Source organism: Mustela lutreola, chromosome 3 (genome assembly GCF_030435805.1).
Source record: "Mustela lutreola isolate mMusLut2 chromosome 3, mMusLut2.pri, whole genome shotgun sequence".
Lineage (NCBI taxonomy): Eukaryota > Metazoa > Chordata > Mammalia > Carnivora > Mustelidae > Mustela > Mustela lutreola.
This window is the reverse complement of record NC_081292.1, coordinates 107,432,218-107,447,032: the sequence shown is the minus strand read 5'-3', so window position 1 is coordinate 107,447,032 and position 14,815 is coordinate 107,432,218. Positions and strand designations below refer to the sequence as shown.

General features: G+C 35.5%; 1 protein-coding gene across 9 annotated transcripts in view; it reads left to right on the top strand.

Moving 5' to 3' along the window:
* The window catches only part of EPB41L5 (erythrocyte membrane protein band 4.1 like 5), a 139,158-nt gene that overhangs the window by 45,556 nt on the left and 78,787 nt on the right, over positions 1-14,815 (top strand). For all 9 annotated transcript variants that reach the window (XM_059166627.1, XM_059166626.1, XM_059166625.1 and 6 more), the window contains exons 8-14: positions 2,273-2,393; positions 2,526-2,613; positions 3,363-3,451; positions 6,119-6,188; positions 10,820-10,989; positions 12,033-12,139; positions 13,588-13,615. In XM_059166627.1, coding sequence (XP_059022610.1) covers positions 2,273-2,393; positions 2,526-2,613; positions 3,363-3,451; positions 6,119-6,188; positions 10,820-10,989; positions 12,033-12,139; positions 13,588-13,615 — 673 coding nt within the window. The remainder of the gene's footprint in view (positions 1-2,272; positions 2,394-2,525; positions 2,614-3,362; positions 3,452-6,118; positions 6,189-10,819; positions 10,990-12,032; positions 12,140-13,587; positions 13,616-14,815) is intronic.

Here is a 14,815-nt window from a genome sequence, read left to right as displayed (position 1 = left end):
AGTGTTCAATAGATGAGGTATTATCAGTTTTATTTTTAACTCAAGATCTATGTATTTCTTCCTACACAGCTGGATTTTTTTTTTTAATTTTTAAAATTTATTTGACAGACAGAGATCACAGGTAGGCAGAGAGGCAGCCAGAGAGAGAGGAAGGGAAGCAGGCTCTCCGCTGAGCAGAGAGCCCAACGTGGGGTTCAATGCCAGGACCCTGGGATCATGACCCGAGCCAAAGGCAAAGGCTTTAGCCCACTGAGCCACCTAGGCGCCCCACAGCTGGATTTTTTTAATAAACGTGGAAATAGTTTAACTTTTAAATATGAGTAAAATATTCTTTTAAAGAAAAATGTCTAAAGCATAGAAAATTAGAATCACCTACTCTGTTTCCCAAACCCACAGTTCAGAGAAAACCACAGATGGGTGTACATAAATGTTTGTGCATTGTCCAGGTTTTTTCCTACTGCCTCCCTTCCCCAAATATTTTTTTACTAATTTTCCTTGAAGGTTTTTTTTTTTAATTTAAAATACATTTTTTTAAAAAGATTTTATTTATTAATTTGACAGAGAGAAATCACAAGTAGACAGAGAGGCAGCCAGAGAGAGAGAGAGAGAGAGGGAAGCAGGCTCCCTGCTGAGCAGAGAGCCCGATGCGGGACTCAATCCCAGGACCCTGAGATCATGACCTGAACCGAAGGCAGCGGCTTAACCCACTGAGCCACTCAGGCGCCCCTAAAATACATTTTTTTAAAGATCTCATTTATTTGTGAGAGAGCGAGCATCGGCAGGGTGGGAGGGGCAGAAGGAGAAGCAGACTCCTGCTGGGCTAGATCCCAGGACCCTGGGGTCATGACCTGAATGGAAGGCAGATATTTAACCTACTAAGCCACCCAAATGCCCCTCTCTCAGTTACTTCTTTAGGATTAACAATTTATAATTCCAGGATAGAGACTGTATCCTTTTTTTTTTTTTTAAGATTTATTTATTTATGTGAGAGAGAGAAAAGAGAGCATGCAAATGGGGGGAGGAGCAGAGGGAGAGGGATAAAGCAGACTATGTGCTCACCAAGAAGACTGACCCAGGACTGGATCCCATGACCCTGAGATCATTATCTGAGCTGAAATCAAGAGTGGATGCTAGGGGCGTCTGGGTGGCTCAGTGAGTTAAGTCTCTGCCTTTGGCTCAGGTCATATCTCAGGGTCTTGGAATTGAGCCCCGCATCAGGCTATCTGCTCAGCAGGGAGCCTGCTTCCTCCCCCCCCCCCCACCCCCACCCCCCCCCCCCCCCGCCTTCTCACTGTTTGCTGCTCTGCCTACTTGTGATATCTCTCTGTCTGTTAAATAAATAAATTAAAATCTTTAAAAAAAAAAAAAAGAGTTGGACGCTTAACCAGTTGAGCCCCCCAGGCACCCGAGACTATCTTTTAGTGGTGTGTGATGTCATGTTCTCTGCACATTAGATTCTTTTTGTTTTGTTTTGTTTTTTTTAAAGAGAGAACATGTGTACAAGCTGGGGGTGGGAAGGGAGAGAGGGAGAGAGAGTCTTAAGCAGGCTTATGCCCAGTGCAGAGCCTGACATGGGGCTTAGTCTTACAACTCTGAGATTATGACCTGAGTCAAAATCAAGAGTCTGGGGGCACCTGGGTGACTCAGTGGGTTAAGTCTCTGCCTTCGGCTCAGGTCATGATCTCAGGGTCCTGGGATTAAGCCCCACATCAGGCTCTCTGCTCAGCAGGGAGCCTGCTTCTCCCTCTCTGTCTCTGCCTGCCTCTCTGCCTACTTGTGATCTCTCTTTCTGTCAAATAAGTAAATAGAACCTTTCAAAAAAAATCAAGAGTCTGATACTTAACCAGCTGAACCACCTTAGGTATTCCTCTGCATATTAGATTCTTAGTAGATGCCTAGTGCTAATTGTTTTTTATAAATGTTGCTGGTATTTTTGTTTATTTATTACAAGGCCAAAACGTATTTCTCTAAGGAAGTCTTGAAAGTTTTCAAAAGCTAAGCATTATAAGATATGAAATAAATGAACAGAAACCCATTTATTTGAAAATATACCACCAACCACAAGTATGTGATTGTGTTTATAGACATTGACAGGTTGTTAGTCTGAGCTAGATTTATTTTTGGGAATGGTCCAGGTGTTAATGACTTACTTGTAGTTTACGAAAAGAATCTAATTTTAGCAGTTTTTATTAACAAAATGAGTTTTGAAGGAAGATTCAGCAAGAAATAAACTTTTTAACAAAATAAAACTTTGTGGAATTTATGTTTATAGCTGAACTTGGTGACTATGATCTTGCTGAACATAGTCCTGAACTTGTATCTGAGTTCCGGTTTGTGCCCATTCAGACTGAAGAGATGGAGCTGGCTATTTTTGAGAAATGGAAGGAATACAGGTATTTGACATTTAATCACACTTTTCTTTAACATGGCCACACTGATTTTATATTTGTTTTCTTCTGTTTCTGTTCTTGGTATAAAATTTATATTTATTATTATTTTAAACATTATTGTTTTCTAAATTTCAGAGGTCAAACACCAGCACAAGCTGAAACCAATTACCTGAATAAAGCCAAGTGGTTAGAAATGTATGGGGTTGATATGCATGTGGTCAAGGTAAGAACTGTGTTATGATGCTTTTTAAAAAGTTTTTTCCTTCAAGATTCAAGATAACTATGGCATTTTTTAGCATGAGGGAATGCACGGAGATGGTATAGCACTGGGTACTTGGGATGTATTATAAAGATTGAGGTTAAATATGAGAATCTCACATGAAGGGTCATTATAAAAAAGAAGAGAAACAACCAAAAATCTCCCAAAAAGATACATGTGTGTTTTTAAGGTGTATTACTGTATTTTTAGATTTTTAAATCATTTTTAATTCTTTCACTTCATATTCATATCATCTTGTATCACTTAAACTGAATAGACTGTTTAAAAATTAAAATAATTTAGGAAGCAAAGTTGAAAATTATAGCTTGAGAGAGGACTTTGAGAAGACGTATTAAGTTATTTCTGGTTTAAATAACTAAGTTTTTCCTGAAAGTCAGTCTTTTTTTAAAAATTTGTAATTTAAGTGTTAAATAGAATATGGACAGAATGTGCAAAGAGCTTTCTTTGTAGTGGAAGTATACCACAGTGTATTTTCAGTGATGACATACTTTAAGATGGGTGTTACAGTCAAGTAAATGCATGTATCAGTTTCCCTGAGAACGTTGTTTTGGGTATGCTGATTGTTTAAAACACTTTGCATATTAATATTAGCCTATATATAGTTAACATAATTCAGTGTGAAAATGAACTGTGAACATGGGAAATCTGTTTTATGCAAATAAAGCTAACGCATTTCGTTCTCTTTAAATTAGGCTAGAGATGGGAATGACTATAGCTTGGGACTAACTCCAACAGGAGTCCTTGTTTTTGAAGGAGAGACCAAAATTGGCTTATTTTTTTGGTAAGCAAAGTTAATATTATAGATATTGTTGTTGTTGTTTTTTTTTTTTAATTAGTAAAAAACATCTCTGAAGTTAGTACATAGAATTGAATTTGACATGGCGATTCACAGACCCGTACTCCTGAGGCTAATAATACATTATATGTTTATATAAAAAATTTTTAAAAAATTATTAAAAATGAATTTGAAAATCAAATGATTCTGAAAAGATTGTGAATAAAAAGCAACTTTCTCCTATAATATTCCTTACCCATGTTTAGTCCCCCTGCCCCTGCAGAAGTAAATTTTAAACTCTTCCATCCATTTTTCCATTATGTATTAAGTGTTCACATGGACACTCTGCTGTCATGTAGTTCCATCATGGTTTTTAGTACATCTTGTTCCACAGGCAGTCTCATTACTCCCTACTTGGTGTTGTATAAAAGGAAAATATTTACCCCTCCCTTCAAGCTGTGCTTCTCTTTTTAGGTCCCAACTTCTATCATTTATATTTTTATATTATTTTTGCATTTTATATCAAGAATTGATTTTACTTGGATTTTGTAGCCATGGTTAAGTTCTTCACATCTTGGCTGGATTGTTCTAAGAATTGAATTCAGGAGATACTGTTCATATTGTTAACCCTGTGTCAGAATTGGTGTAGAGCTTTCTGGTATACCAGTGCTATGTACTAGGAGCTGAAGATGGGCCCCTGTGGTGTTTACTTCTTCACAGCATGCCAGGATTGTCAGCTCAGAGCCAACCAGCCTAAAACTCAAATTCCTCTCTCGCAGTTACTTTGTATATAGCCCAATAGGTATACTTTTAATGACTTAGAGCCTGCTTTGCATGTCCCCCCAGGCAAATGTACCTGACCCCTGCTAGTCTTAGATAAGACAAATCCTGTATCTCTCAAAGTCCTCAGACCACTCTGTCCTTCAGAGCTCTCTGACCCATACACTCCCCGCTTGCTGCCGATTGCCATTGAGTAGAAACCTAAGCCCCCTCTCTGATTCCCCTCTCCTACAAGTTGCCTTGCCCACTTCCCCTTCTTTGGTGGTAACTTTGTGCAGCCACCTCTGGAAGGTCTCCCATTGAAGACTTCCCTTCTCATGCAACCCTCTCCAGACACATCAGTAAAGTTCGTTGCACAATATTGCTGTCTCATGATCCTGTCTTTCTTTTGATCAGTCTGAAGTTCCTTGAGCTCACAACTGGGATTACATTTATTTTTTTTCCTTTATAGGTTTTTGTTTTTCCCAGAGTTCCTGGCTCCCCCCGTCCTGTCAGTCTCACACACCCCACACAACCCTTTGCATTACCTGCCTTTGTCTTAGCCTTACGTTCTTTCATCTTCAGAGTTGCATTGAATGATTCTTCTGTTCCAGTTGGAACTGTCTGCTCTTCAGGTTACTCTGCAGCTTTAATCTGTTTTCTCAGCTAGGATCCTTTATGTCTTATTCCTGTAATTCTGATCTATTTCCTCAAGTACCTGCCTAAGCAAAGTGGGGTATAGGAGGTAAATTGTTTGAATCCTTGGATACTCTAAAATTGTTTATTCTCTTATGCTTTCTTGATAATTGGACTGGGAATTTTAGGTTGAAAATTGCTTTCTCTCAAAAATTTGGAGATAATATTTATTTTTGAATACAGGTGTCTCTGCTAGGGACTTTCTGAGAGACTTCAGTGGGTCATCTTCATAAGTGTCTCTTGATAGGTCAAGGAGCTCTGGGGTGTTTATTTAATTCTCTGACAGTTCCAGCTTGCCACTGTGGACAGACAGAACACACTTCATGACCAGAGAATGCTGTAGGCAGTGAGATAAAGAAAGCATCTTTTGTACCACCTCTTAAGGTTGTTGTGAGAATCATTTGAATTAATACATGTAAAACACTTATAAGAGTATCTGATACTTCATAGGCATTATATAAGTATTTGTTACACTTAAATAAGTGCTAGCTCCCCCCCCCCACCTGTTATACTTATTGTTTTGGTACAACTTTTGTAAACAAGTTATGCCTTGTAATTATATTTTTTGTATAGGTTATATTTGAAAGTTAGAATGAAAGTTTTGTTTTGACATTCACAAATCATAGAAGTACAGAGTTCATATGTGTAGGTTGTTGAGGATTTCAGTACAGGTGGGAGACAGAGTTGGAAAAGGGGCCATAGAGTGAGGCTTTAAAAAAAATTTTTTTTTGTTAAGATTATAGTTTTACTTCTCAAACCAAAATTGATAGAGAAAATAGAGTTGAAGGCCCTAATCAAGAATTTGTTTTCTTTTATGTCTTTTAACAAAACTTTATAGTCTTTCCTGTATCTAGTTCTTATGTTGGTTAGTGCTTTACACTAGGCCTGGAAACTCTCTTGTACTGTAGCTGGGAGTCTATAAAATATATGTATGGATTTCCTCATTTTCTTTTTTTTTTTTAACATTTTTAATGTGTCTGATACATGTGCTGCCTTGGTTTTATTAGCGATACTGCTTTTGAAATATTTTTTTCTGTTATCCTAAATATTTTTTAGATTGGAGGCTTTGTTGGTGGGCAGTACAGGTTATGTTTACCCCTTATCAGTTTTCATTTCAGCCGTTAAGATGATTAATGTGCTAGAAGTAACAACAAACATTTTCTTTTTATTTAGAGAACATTTATTTGAAATCTGGCTTTTCTTCTGATATTATTATAGGCCCAAGATAACCAGATTGGATTTTAAGAAGAATAAATTAACCCTTGTGGTTGTAGAAGATGATGATCAGGTAGGAACTTTGCATTACTTTTTTAACAATGACAGTATTGCATGGTAACTCAAGTCTAATATTTTTTAATAAAGCCTTCTAAATTAAGAATTACTTTTTTTGTTAGCTCTAGCTCCTAATTGATACACAGAACATGGATGTATCTTGAATGCATTATGCATGAAAGAAGCCAGACTTGGAACATTATGACTTGTATGGTTTCATTTATGTGATGATCTGGGAAGGGCAGACCTGTAGTAATAGAACAGATCACTGATTGTTTGGGATTAGGGAGAATGGGGAGGTTTGCCTACAAAGGAACAGCATAAGAATTTGGGGGCATGAGAGAACTATTCTGTAACCTGATTTTGGTGGTAGTTTGTAGTCTCTCTGCATTTGTCAAAACTCACAGAATCGTGAATAAATAAAAGTAACTTTATTGCATGCAAAGAAATAAATTGAAAAACATATATATAGATTAAAAGCAAGTTTGGCAAATGTCAAAAAGACTTGTATGCACAATGATGAGTGAGAAGGACTACTTAGAAGGGAACCTAAAAGAAGATTCTGAAAATTAAATAAAATCGTAATTTTGCAAATTTCAAGTTTTATTACCGAGATACATGCAAAGGATTGCCCTATCACACAGCTTAGAAGAAAATCATAGAAGCAATAGAGCATTTTAAAAGGAAGTCTATTGATGATACAGAGGATGATCATTATATTATCAAAAGGTGAATGGATAATGACTCAGAAGAGGCATATTTCCCATCTAAAAATTTATTTTACAAATAGTTTCCTTTATATATAAGCACATGCATGATTCAGTGATATTTGTCTCTAAACCTAAAGGAAGTTCTTCGAGAAGAATAAAATATAATTCTATGTGATAAAGAAATATGGTGATAATTTAATTGGTGACATTCATTCTTATTTGGGCCATAAGATAATTGTGCATCTTACAATCAGTGTCATTTTATTTTATATATATATATTTTTTAAATTTTTTTTTTTTAAAGATTTTATTTATTTATTTGAGAGAGAGGAGGTGAGAGAGAGCATGAGCGAGGAGAAGGTCAGAGGGAGAAGCAGACTCCCCATGAAGCTGGGAGCCCGGTGCGGGACTCGATCCCGGGACTCCAGGATCATGACCCGAGCTGAAAGCAGTCGTCCACCAACTGAGCCACCCAGGCGTCCCTATTTTTTTAATTTTTAATTTTAATTTTTTTTTTAAAGATTTTATTTATTTATTTGACAGAGATCACAAGTAGACAGAGAGGCAGGCAGTGAGAGAGGAAGGGAAGCAGGTTCTCTGCTGAGCAGAGAGCCCGACGTGGGGCTCGATCCTAGGACCCCGGGATCACGACCCAAGCCGAAGGCAGAAGCCTTAACCCACTGAGCCACCCAGGTGCCCCATCATTGTCATTTTAGATTTGATCTTAAATAGTATTAGCTTCTTGGATATCTTTTTGAAGGTATTTTATACACATGTGCATGCACACACAAATGTGTCTATCAATTCTTTTTTACACAAAGTTACCATGCTTTTAGACTGTTCTGTACTAATCCTTTTTAAACTGTACATTATAATTTTTGGAATCTTTTCCATATGACTATATAGAATGCTTCTTTGTTCTTGTTTAAAAAAAAAACTAAACTGCACGATATTCTATATAGATGTACCCTAATTTAATAAATTCTCATTAACATTCACTATATATGCAAGAATTTATACATTGGCATGTATCTGTAAGGATAATTTCCTGGAGGTGAATTTGCTGGTTCAAATGTGCATTTGTCCTGGATACAGAGAGCCTATCAAGGATCAAACTCTTTCCTCAGAGGGAGTTGTCACAGTTTTATCTGAAAGGTGGAAAACGGGATTTCATTATAGGTTTGATTTTTATTTCTGTTATTATGATTGATGTTGAACATCTTTTCATATATTTGAGTTCTTTGTATTTCCTTTTCTCCAAACATTATTCTTACATATCCTTGCCCATTTTGTCATTTGGCCTTTTTCTTAGTGGCTTTGCCCTTTGTCATAGAAACTGTAAATATTTTATATAATGGTTGAATTTTAACATTACTTATGCTTTTTGCCACATACTTAAAAAAATTTTAAGTAGGCAAATTTACTAATCTTTCATGGAAATCTTTCAAGGATTTTTCCTACTTTGAGGTTACATGCTTTCCCATTTTTTTTTCTGTGTGTATTTTCTGTTTGTAAGTTTTATTGAAGTGTAACATATATTCAGATAAGTGCAAAAAGAAGTGTGCAGCTTGTTGGATTTTCACAAACAACCTATTGTGTTGACCAGCACCCGGATGGAGAAATAAATAGAACACTGCTGTAGGGATATGCTTTCTTTTTGCCTCCCACCAGGTACAGGCCTCCAATGGTAACAACCATTCTCCTGACTTTAACACCATACATTGGTTTTTGTTTATGTTTTGAACTTTATCTAAGTGAAACTAGACTGACTGTTTCTTTTTGTCTGACTTCTGTATTTAAACATTACATTTGTGAGCTGCACCCCTCTTGTGGCAAGGTTGCTGTAATTGGCTCATTCTTTTACTGTTATATAGTATTCCATTTTACTTATAGACCACGCTTTTTTATCCATCCTGATGTTGATGGACATTTGAGTTGTTAGTTTACGGCCCTTAGAAGTATTGCCCTGAAGGCTAGGATAAGCACGTGTTTGGCTTTTGTGGATACTATCAAACTGTTTTCAAAAGTGTTTATACATATACATATTATTATTATAAATATTCATATTCTACATACACATTTTCACCTGCAGTGTGAGAGAGTTCCCTTTGTTCTTTTTTGGGGGGCAATGTTTGGTATTCTCTTTTTTCATTTTAGCAATTCATGTGGATGGTTTTCATGTGCATTCCCCTGATGACTGTTTAGCACTTATTTATATATTTATTGAAAATTTGGGTATTCTCTTTTATGAAGTGCCTGTTCAAGTCTTTTGCTCATTTTTTTGTTGGGTCATGTGCTTTTTTCCTCATTGAAGTTCATTATGTATTCTGAACATTAGTTCTTTGCAGATAATATGTGTTGTAAGTATCTTCTCCTTGGCTTCCTTTGACTCCCTTAATAGTATGTTTTGGGGGCACCTGGGTGACTCAGTGGGTTAAGCCTCTGCCTTCGGCTCAGGGTCCTCGGATCGAGCCCCACATTGGGCTCTATGCTTAGCCAGGAGCCTGCTTCCCTCCCCTCCCACCCCCGCCTGCCTTTCTGCCTACTTGTGATCTCTTTCTCTCTCTGTCAAATAAATAAAATCTTTAAAAAAAAATAGTATGTTTTGGACAGAGCATTTTTAATTTTAAAGTAATAGACTTCATAAATTTTCTTCCTTTCTGGTCAGTACTTTCTGAGTGTTAAAATTTAAGAATCTTTGCCTATATTGGAGTCATGAAAAAACTACACAGTTTATGTAATGTTTTAAAGTAACAAAATAGTTTAATTTATAAAATACTGAAAGTATACTGGAAAGTGCAAAAAATCCTAAATGTAATATCCATGTCACTCATCTAGATTAACATTTTTGTCATTGCTGCTTTAGAATTCTCTCTTAGAAAGGTAAATTAGTAATAGAGTATGCAATATAGCTGAGGTCTAACCCTCTGGTTTGTCCCCTTTCTTTAGCTGGCCATCATTCTTGGAGGGTATCATTCTCATACCTTCTTTTTCCAAATATAAAGACATCATAACACGTGGTGGAATTGTTTTAAAATTTGCGTAAATCATATATATATTTTTTTCTTTTTTGCAGTTTCCTTATTTTACCTAAACAGGATTAGCCATGTAGATCAGTCCATTCCTTTTAACCTATATATAGTATTCTATAGTATGAATAAATAGTACTACAGTCATCATTTATTCATTTATCTTTTTGTATAGTTTTAAAAGATGTTATTATTTACTTGATAATTTCTCTCATTTTGGACATTTAAGGTTTTATGCCAATTTTTACTATTATAAATGAGATTGTGAAGAAAATCTTTTGAATATAAATTTTAGTGTTAAAATCTTTATCCTTAGAGAGGTGGTAAAGCTTAGTTGTTACAGACAGGCTCTGGAGCACAAATAGTTTCAAATTCTGGTTTCTTCTTTGTGACCTTGGGCTTTATTTCTTGAACTTCAGTTTCCTAATCTGTAAAACAGCGCTAATTATAGTATCTGCTCATTGAATTAATCCATATGAAAGCCTTAGAAAAGTACCTGTGAATGTTAATTATTATTAGATTCATGCGAGTATGGTTACTGTGATGAATAATATGCACATTTTTAAGTTTATTGATAATATTGCTAGATCTTGTATGATCCTTTATATTATAGTTATATATTATCCCAAAGTGTGGCAAATAAAGCCTCAGTTTTTGTTTCTCTGAGAAATGAGATCACATAAGTAGAAAGGACTTTTTTAAGAATAATTTTATATTGGCTGTGAAAATGGACTGCTTGATTTCAACTCTGCCTTTTAGTGTAGGTAGCTATAGAGTGAGTTTCAGGGAGGAAACTAGATGCTTTATTATTTGATTCTTGGTATTGCTCTCAGTATTTGTACCTGAGTAACAAGGGGCAGAGCTGTTGGAGCTAGTAATTACCTCTCTTTAATCCTTTTCTTTTTCAGGGCAAAGAGCAGGAGCATACGTTTGTCTTTAGATTGGATCATCCAAAAGCATGCAAGCATTTATGGAAATGTGCTGTGGAACATCATGCGTTCTTTCGTCTCCGAGGCCCGGTCCAAAAAAGTTCTCATCGATCAGGATTTATTCGACTAGGATCACGATTTAGATATAGGTGAATGCCAATAGCTGCTTGTTATATCTTGCGTTCTTTCATAAAGCCAAAAAGTGTAGGCTAACCTCTCATTTTAAAGATGTAGAAACCAAGGTATAGAGTAAGTTCGCCATGTTTTCTACAGGCCAAATGACAGACAAAATGGTATTGTTACTGATTGCCATTTCCGAAATAGACAGGAAAGCATTGTATTGGTATCATGGATTTTATATCTGTCTTGACAAATACTTTATATATTAATTAACCCCCAATTTCAATTCATATAATAAGAGTTTTAAGGAGTCCCCATACAATAGCTGAATACCATATAGAAAAAGGCATTTATTGTGCACTGAGAGAAAAGTTAATCTGGATAACATTTCTGGTTTTTTATAAACCTGAAGCTATGTTATTTTTATAGATTCCTTAGGTGTGGAACATAAGTTAAAAATGTTTTGGTTTACCTGAGAGATTGCTGATTGAGTTTTAAGCATGCCCTGAGAGTCACTGTGATTTAAAAAACAAATGGATAATAATCAATATTGTGGCAAGTGATTGTGTGAGGTTCATGAAGTAAGAGTTTCTGTTCTACCTTTATTACAAGTGAGGAGGCATTTTCTTAACAGAATTTAAGTGAAAATCAAAGAGAGTAGGAAAATAGTTTTAAATATTTCTGGAAAATTACTCTGAAAAGTGTATCACAATTAGAAAAAAAATAACAAAATCTTGAGTTAATTGCAAACTGTGCATGAGGTGAGTGAATGGGGAGAGGAAAGGAGTTGCATAAAAACACAGATATTCCAGAGTTACTCCGTACATTCCTAGGCACATGCATGCTTATGGAAAGACAGTATAATTTGCATGTTGCATATTTCACACAAGCCTAAAGGTAGAAAAATGATGTGGTAAAGAGAGACATCAAGGCTATTATTATTAGTTCCTTCAGGATGAAGCTCAGGATGGTTCTTTTAAGAAAAACTTAATGTAGACTTTCTCTCATGGGTATCTGATTACTGTAGGCCTTACATTGTCTTATTCCTCTTAATATGCCTCATTTATTTTAGTGGGAAAACTGAATATCAGACCACAAAAACCAATAAACCAAGAAGATCAACATCCTTTGAAAGAAGACCCAGCAAACGATATTCTAGAAGAACTCTACAAATGAAGGGTGAGATGCAACCTTGTTTCAAAAGACTGTTCTTCCTTAACAGTCCCATCATGTGCTGGTAATGTTTACTTGAAAGGAAGTTACCTGAATTTTGTTAATTCCAATCAACTGAAGTACTCTTATTTATTAACTTTGGTTATGACAGAATCAGTGTAAGAAAATAGAAGGGGGGCGCCAGGGTGGCTCAGTCATTTAAGTATATGCCTTTGGCTCGGGTTATGATCTCAGGGTCCTGGGATTGAGTCCTACATCAGGCTCCCTGCTTCTCCGTCAACCCCTACCCCCTGCTCATGATCCCACACTCTCTCTCTCTCAAGTAAGTAAGTAAATAAATATATATATATATATTTTAAAGAAGAACAAAAGAAAATGGAAGAAAAAATTGCCTGTATTGTTGCTGAGATTAAACTTTATGTGAATCCCAGTTCAGATATTATTTTGAGTTTGCATTCAGTTTTGTTCATATTAACATTTGTTCTGTGGAGTAACACTTTCCATTTTCTTTTTGACTTCCAGATTTCATTAATAGTAGTCTCTCAAATACCCTTAGGAACTTAAAAAAAAAAACCCACTTATATATGTTGAATAAATATTAAGTAAAAATTATTTCATATAGCATTATAATATTAGGATTCTTTAAAAATAGAGTTTAAATTTAAACATCAGTTTATATTTAAGTTGCTTTAATTATGTAATAAAAAACATGATTTACTTGAGAAACTAAAACTTGTGTTCGGTTTTGTCTGAGTTTGTATTAAACTACAGATGGAATTTTAAGTATGTCTGATTAGGGTCATCCCAGTTGTCCAGAAACATCTGCCATAACCTGATGTTTGGCATAATAAAACTCATTTATATTCATAATTTTTGTTTGGCGTACAAATTAAATAATACATATCTTTTAATGAAACCATTTTAGTTCGTGATGATTTGAAATTGTAAGTTAACCCTTATTTTCAACTGACAGTGGTTTTTTTTTTTTTTTTTTTTAAAGATTTTATTTATTTATTTGACAGACAGAGATCACAAGTAGGCAGAGAGGCAGGCAGAGAGAGTGGGGAGGCAGGCTCCCTGCTGAGCAGAGAACCCGATGCGGGGCTAGATCCCAGCACACCTGAGCTGAAGGCAGAGGCTTAACCCACTGAGCCACCCAGGTGCCCCACCACTGACGGTGTTTTATTGTCACTTACCTCACTCTAGGAGGCTTGCAGGTGGTTCTGTTTTAAAATGGTATTTTATTGCCTTATTTTTAAAATGGAAGTAATTGTCATTATTGACTTTTAATGGTGTGAATCCTAGAACATTTTGTGAAGTGATGATTCTTAAATCTGTAAGTGGGAAATATGGCTTAAAAACTGCCTAGATACACTTTTATGAAGAGTGAAGCAGTTTGTCATGTAAGCAGAAACTAATGGGACACTTTCTTTTTTTTTTTTCCCCTCTGTCAGGAAGTACTGCAAAACCTGAAGAACTCAGGTGAGTTCAATTTAGGAACAGAATTTAGAATTTAGCATTTATGTAGTTGCTGTCATTAATTAAACAAATATTTCTTGAAGACTTGTCAATGTGTTAAGTTTCCCTGAGCATTGGGAATATAGCAGGGAAAAAAATAAACATAATTCCAGATAAAATTGACACTAAGAAAAATAAAGCAGTTTAAAGAAATAAAGGCACGGATGGGGGCGCTATTTATAATGAGAATGACATACTTTTGTTACTGGCCTGTCACTGAAGATTAATTAGGGTTTTTGTACACAGAAGCTCAAAGAACAAAGGTTTATTTGCAGATAAGCAATTAATTTTATTCCTGGGATAATCCCCACTTGGTCATGGTCTATAATTCTTTATATCATATGTTGCCGGATTTGGTTCACTACCTTTTTGTTGTGGATTTGTATAGTGTATATTTATAAAAGATACTGGTCTGTAGTTTTCCTGTAATTCTTCACCTGATTTGGTATCAGGATAATTCTGGCTTCACAGAATGAGTTGAAAGTGTTTGCTTTTTGTTTTGGGGGAAAGAATTTATAAAAGAATTGGCATTTTTCTTAAAATATATGATAGAATTCACTATTATAAAGGCCATCTTGCCTGGACTTTCTCTTTGTATGAAGTTTTGAAAATTCCTACTTCAGTCTCTTGTTACAGATCCATTCAGATTTATTTTTCATTTTGACTCAGTTTGGGAATTTCTGTCTTTCTGAAATTTGTCCATTTCATGTAAGTTATCTGATTCGTGGCATGTCATTGTTCATGTTTATTTCCTTTTCCTTTTTATTTCTGTATGGTAGGTAGTGATGTCCCCTCGTTCATTTCTAATTTTAGTGATTTGAGGGGTTTCCCCCCCTTGGTCAGTTGAGGTAAAGGTTTGCCCATTTTCTGGGCCTTTTCAAAGAACCAGCTTTTGATTCTTATCTATTTTTCAAGTTTATTAATTTCCACTCTGATATATTATTTCTTTTTTTCAAAATATTAAAGAATTTTAATATTTTAAGTAGGGTCCATGCCCAGTGTGGGGCTTGAACCCATGACCCCAAGATCAAGAGTTGTATGCTATATCCACTGAGCCAGCCTCTGATACATTATTTCATTTCTTATACTTACTTTAGGTTTAGTTTGCTTTTTTTTTTCTGGTGTCTTAACATGGAAAAGTAGGTTATTTACTTGAGATTTTTA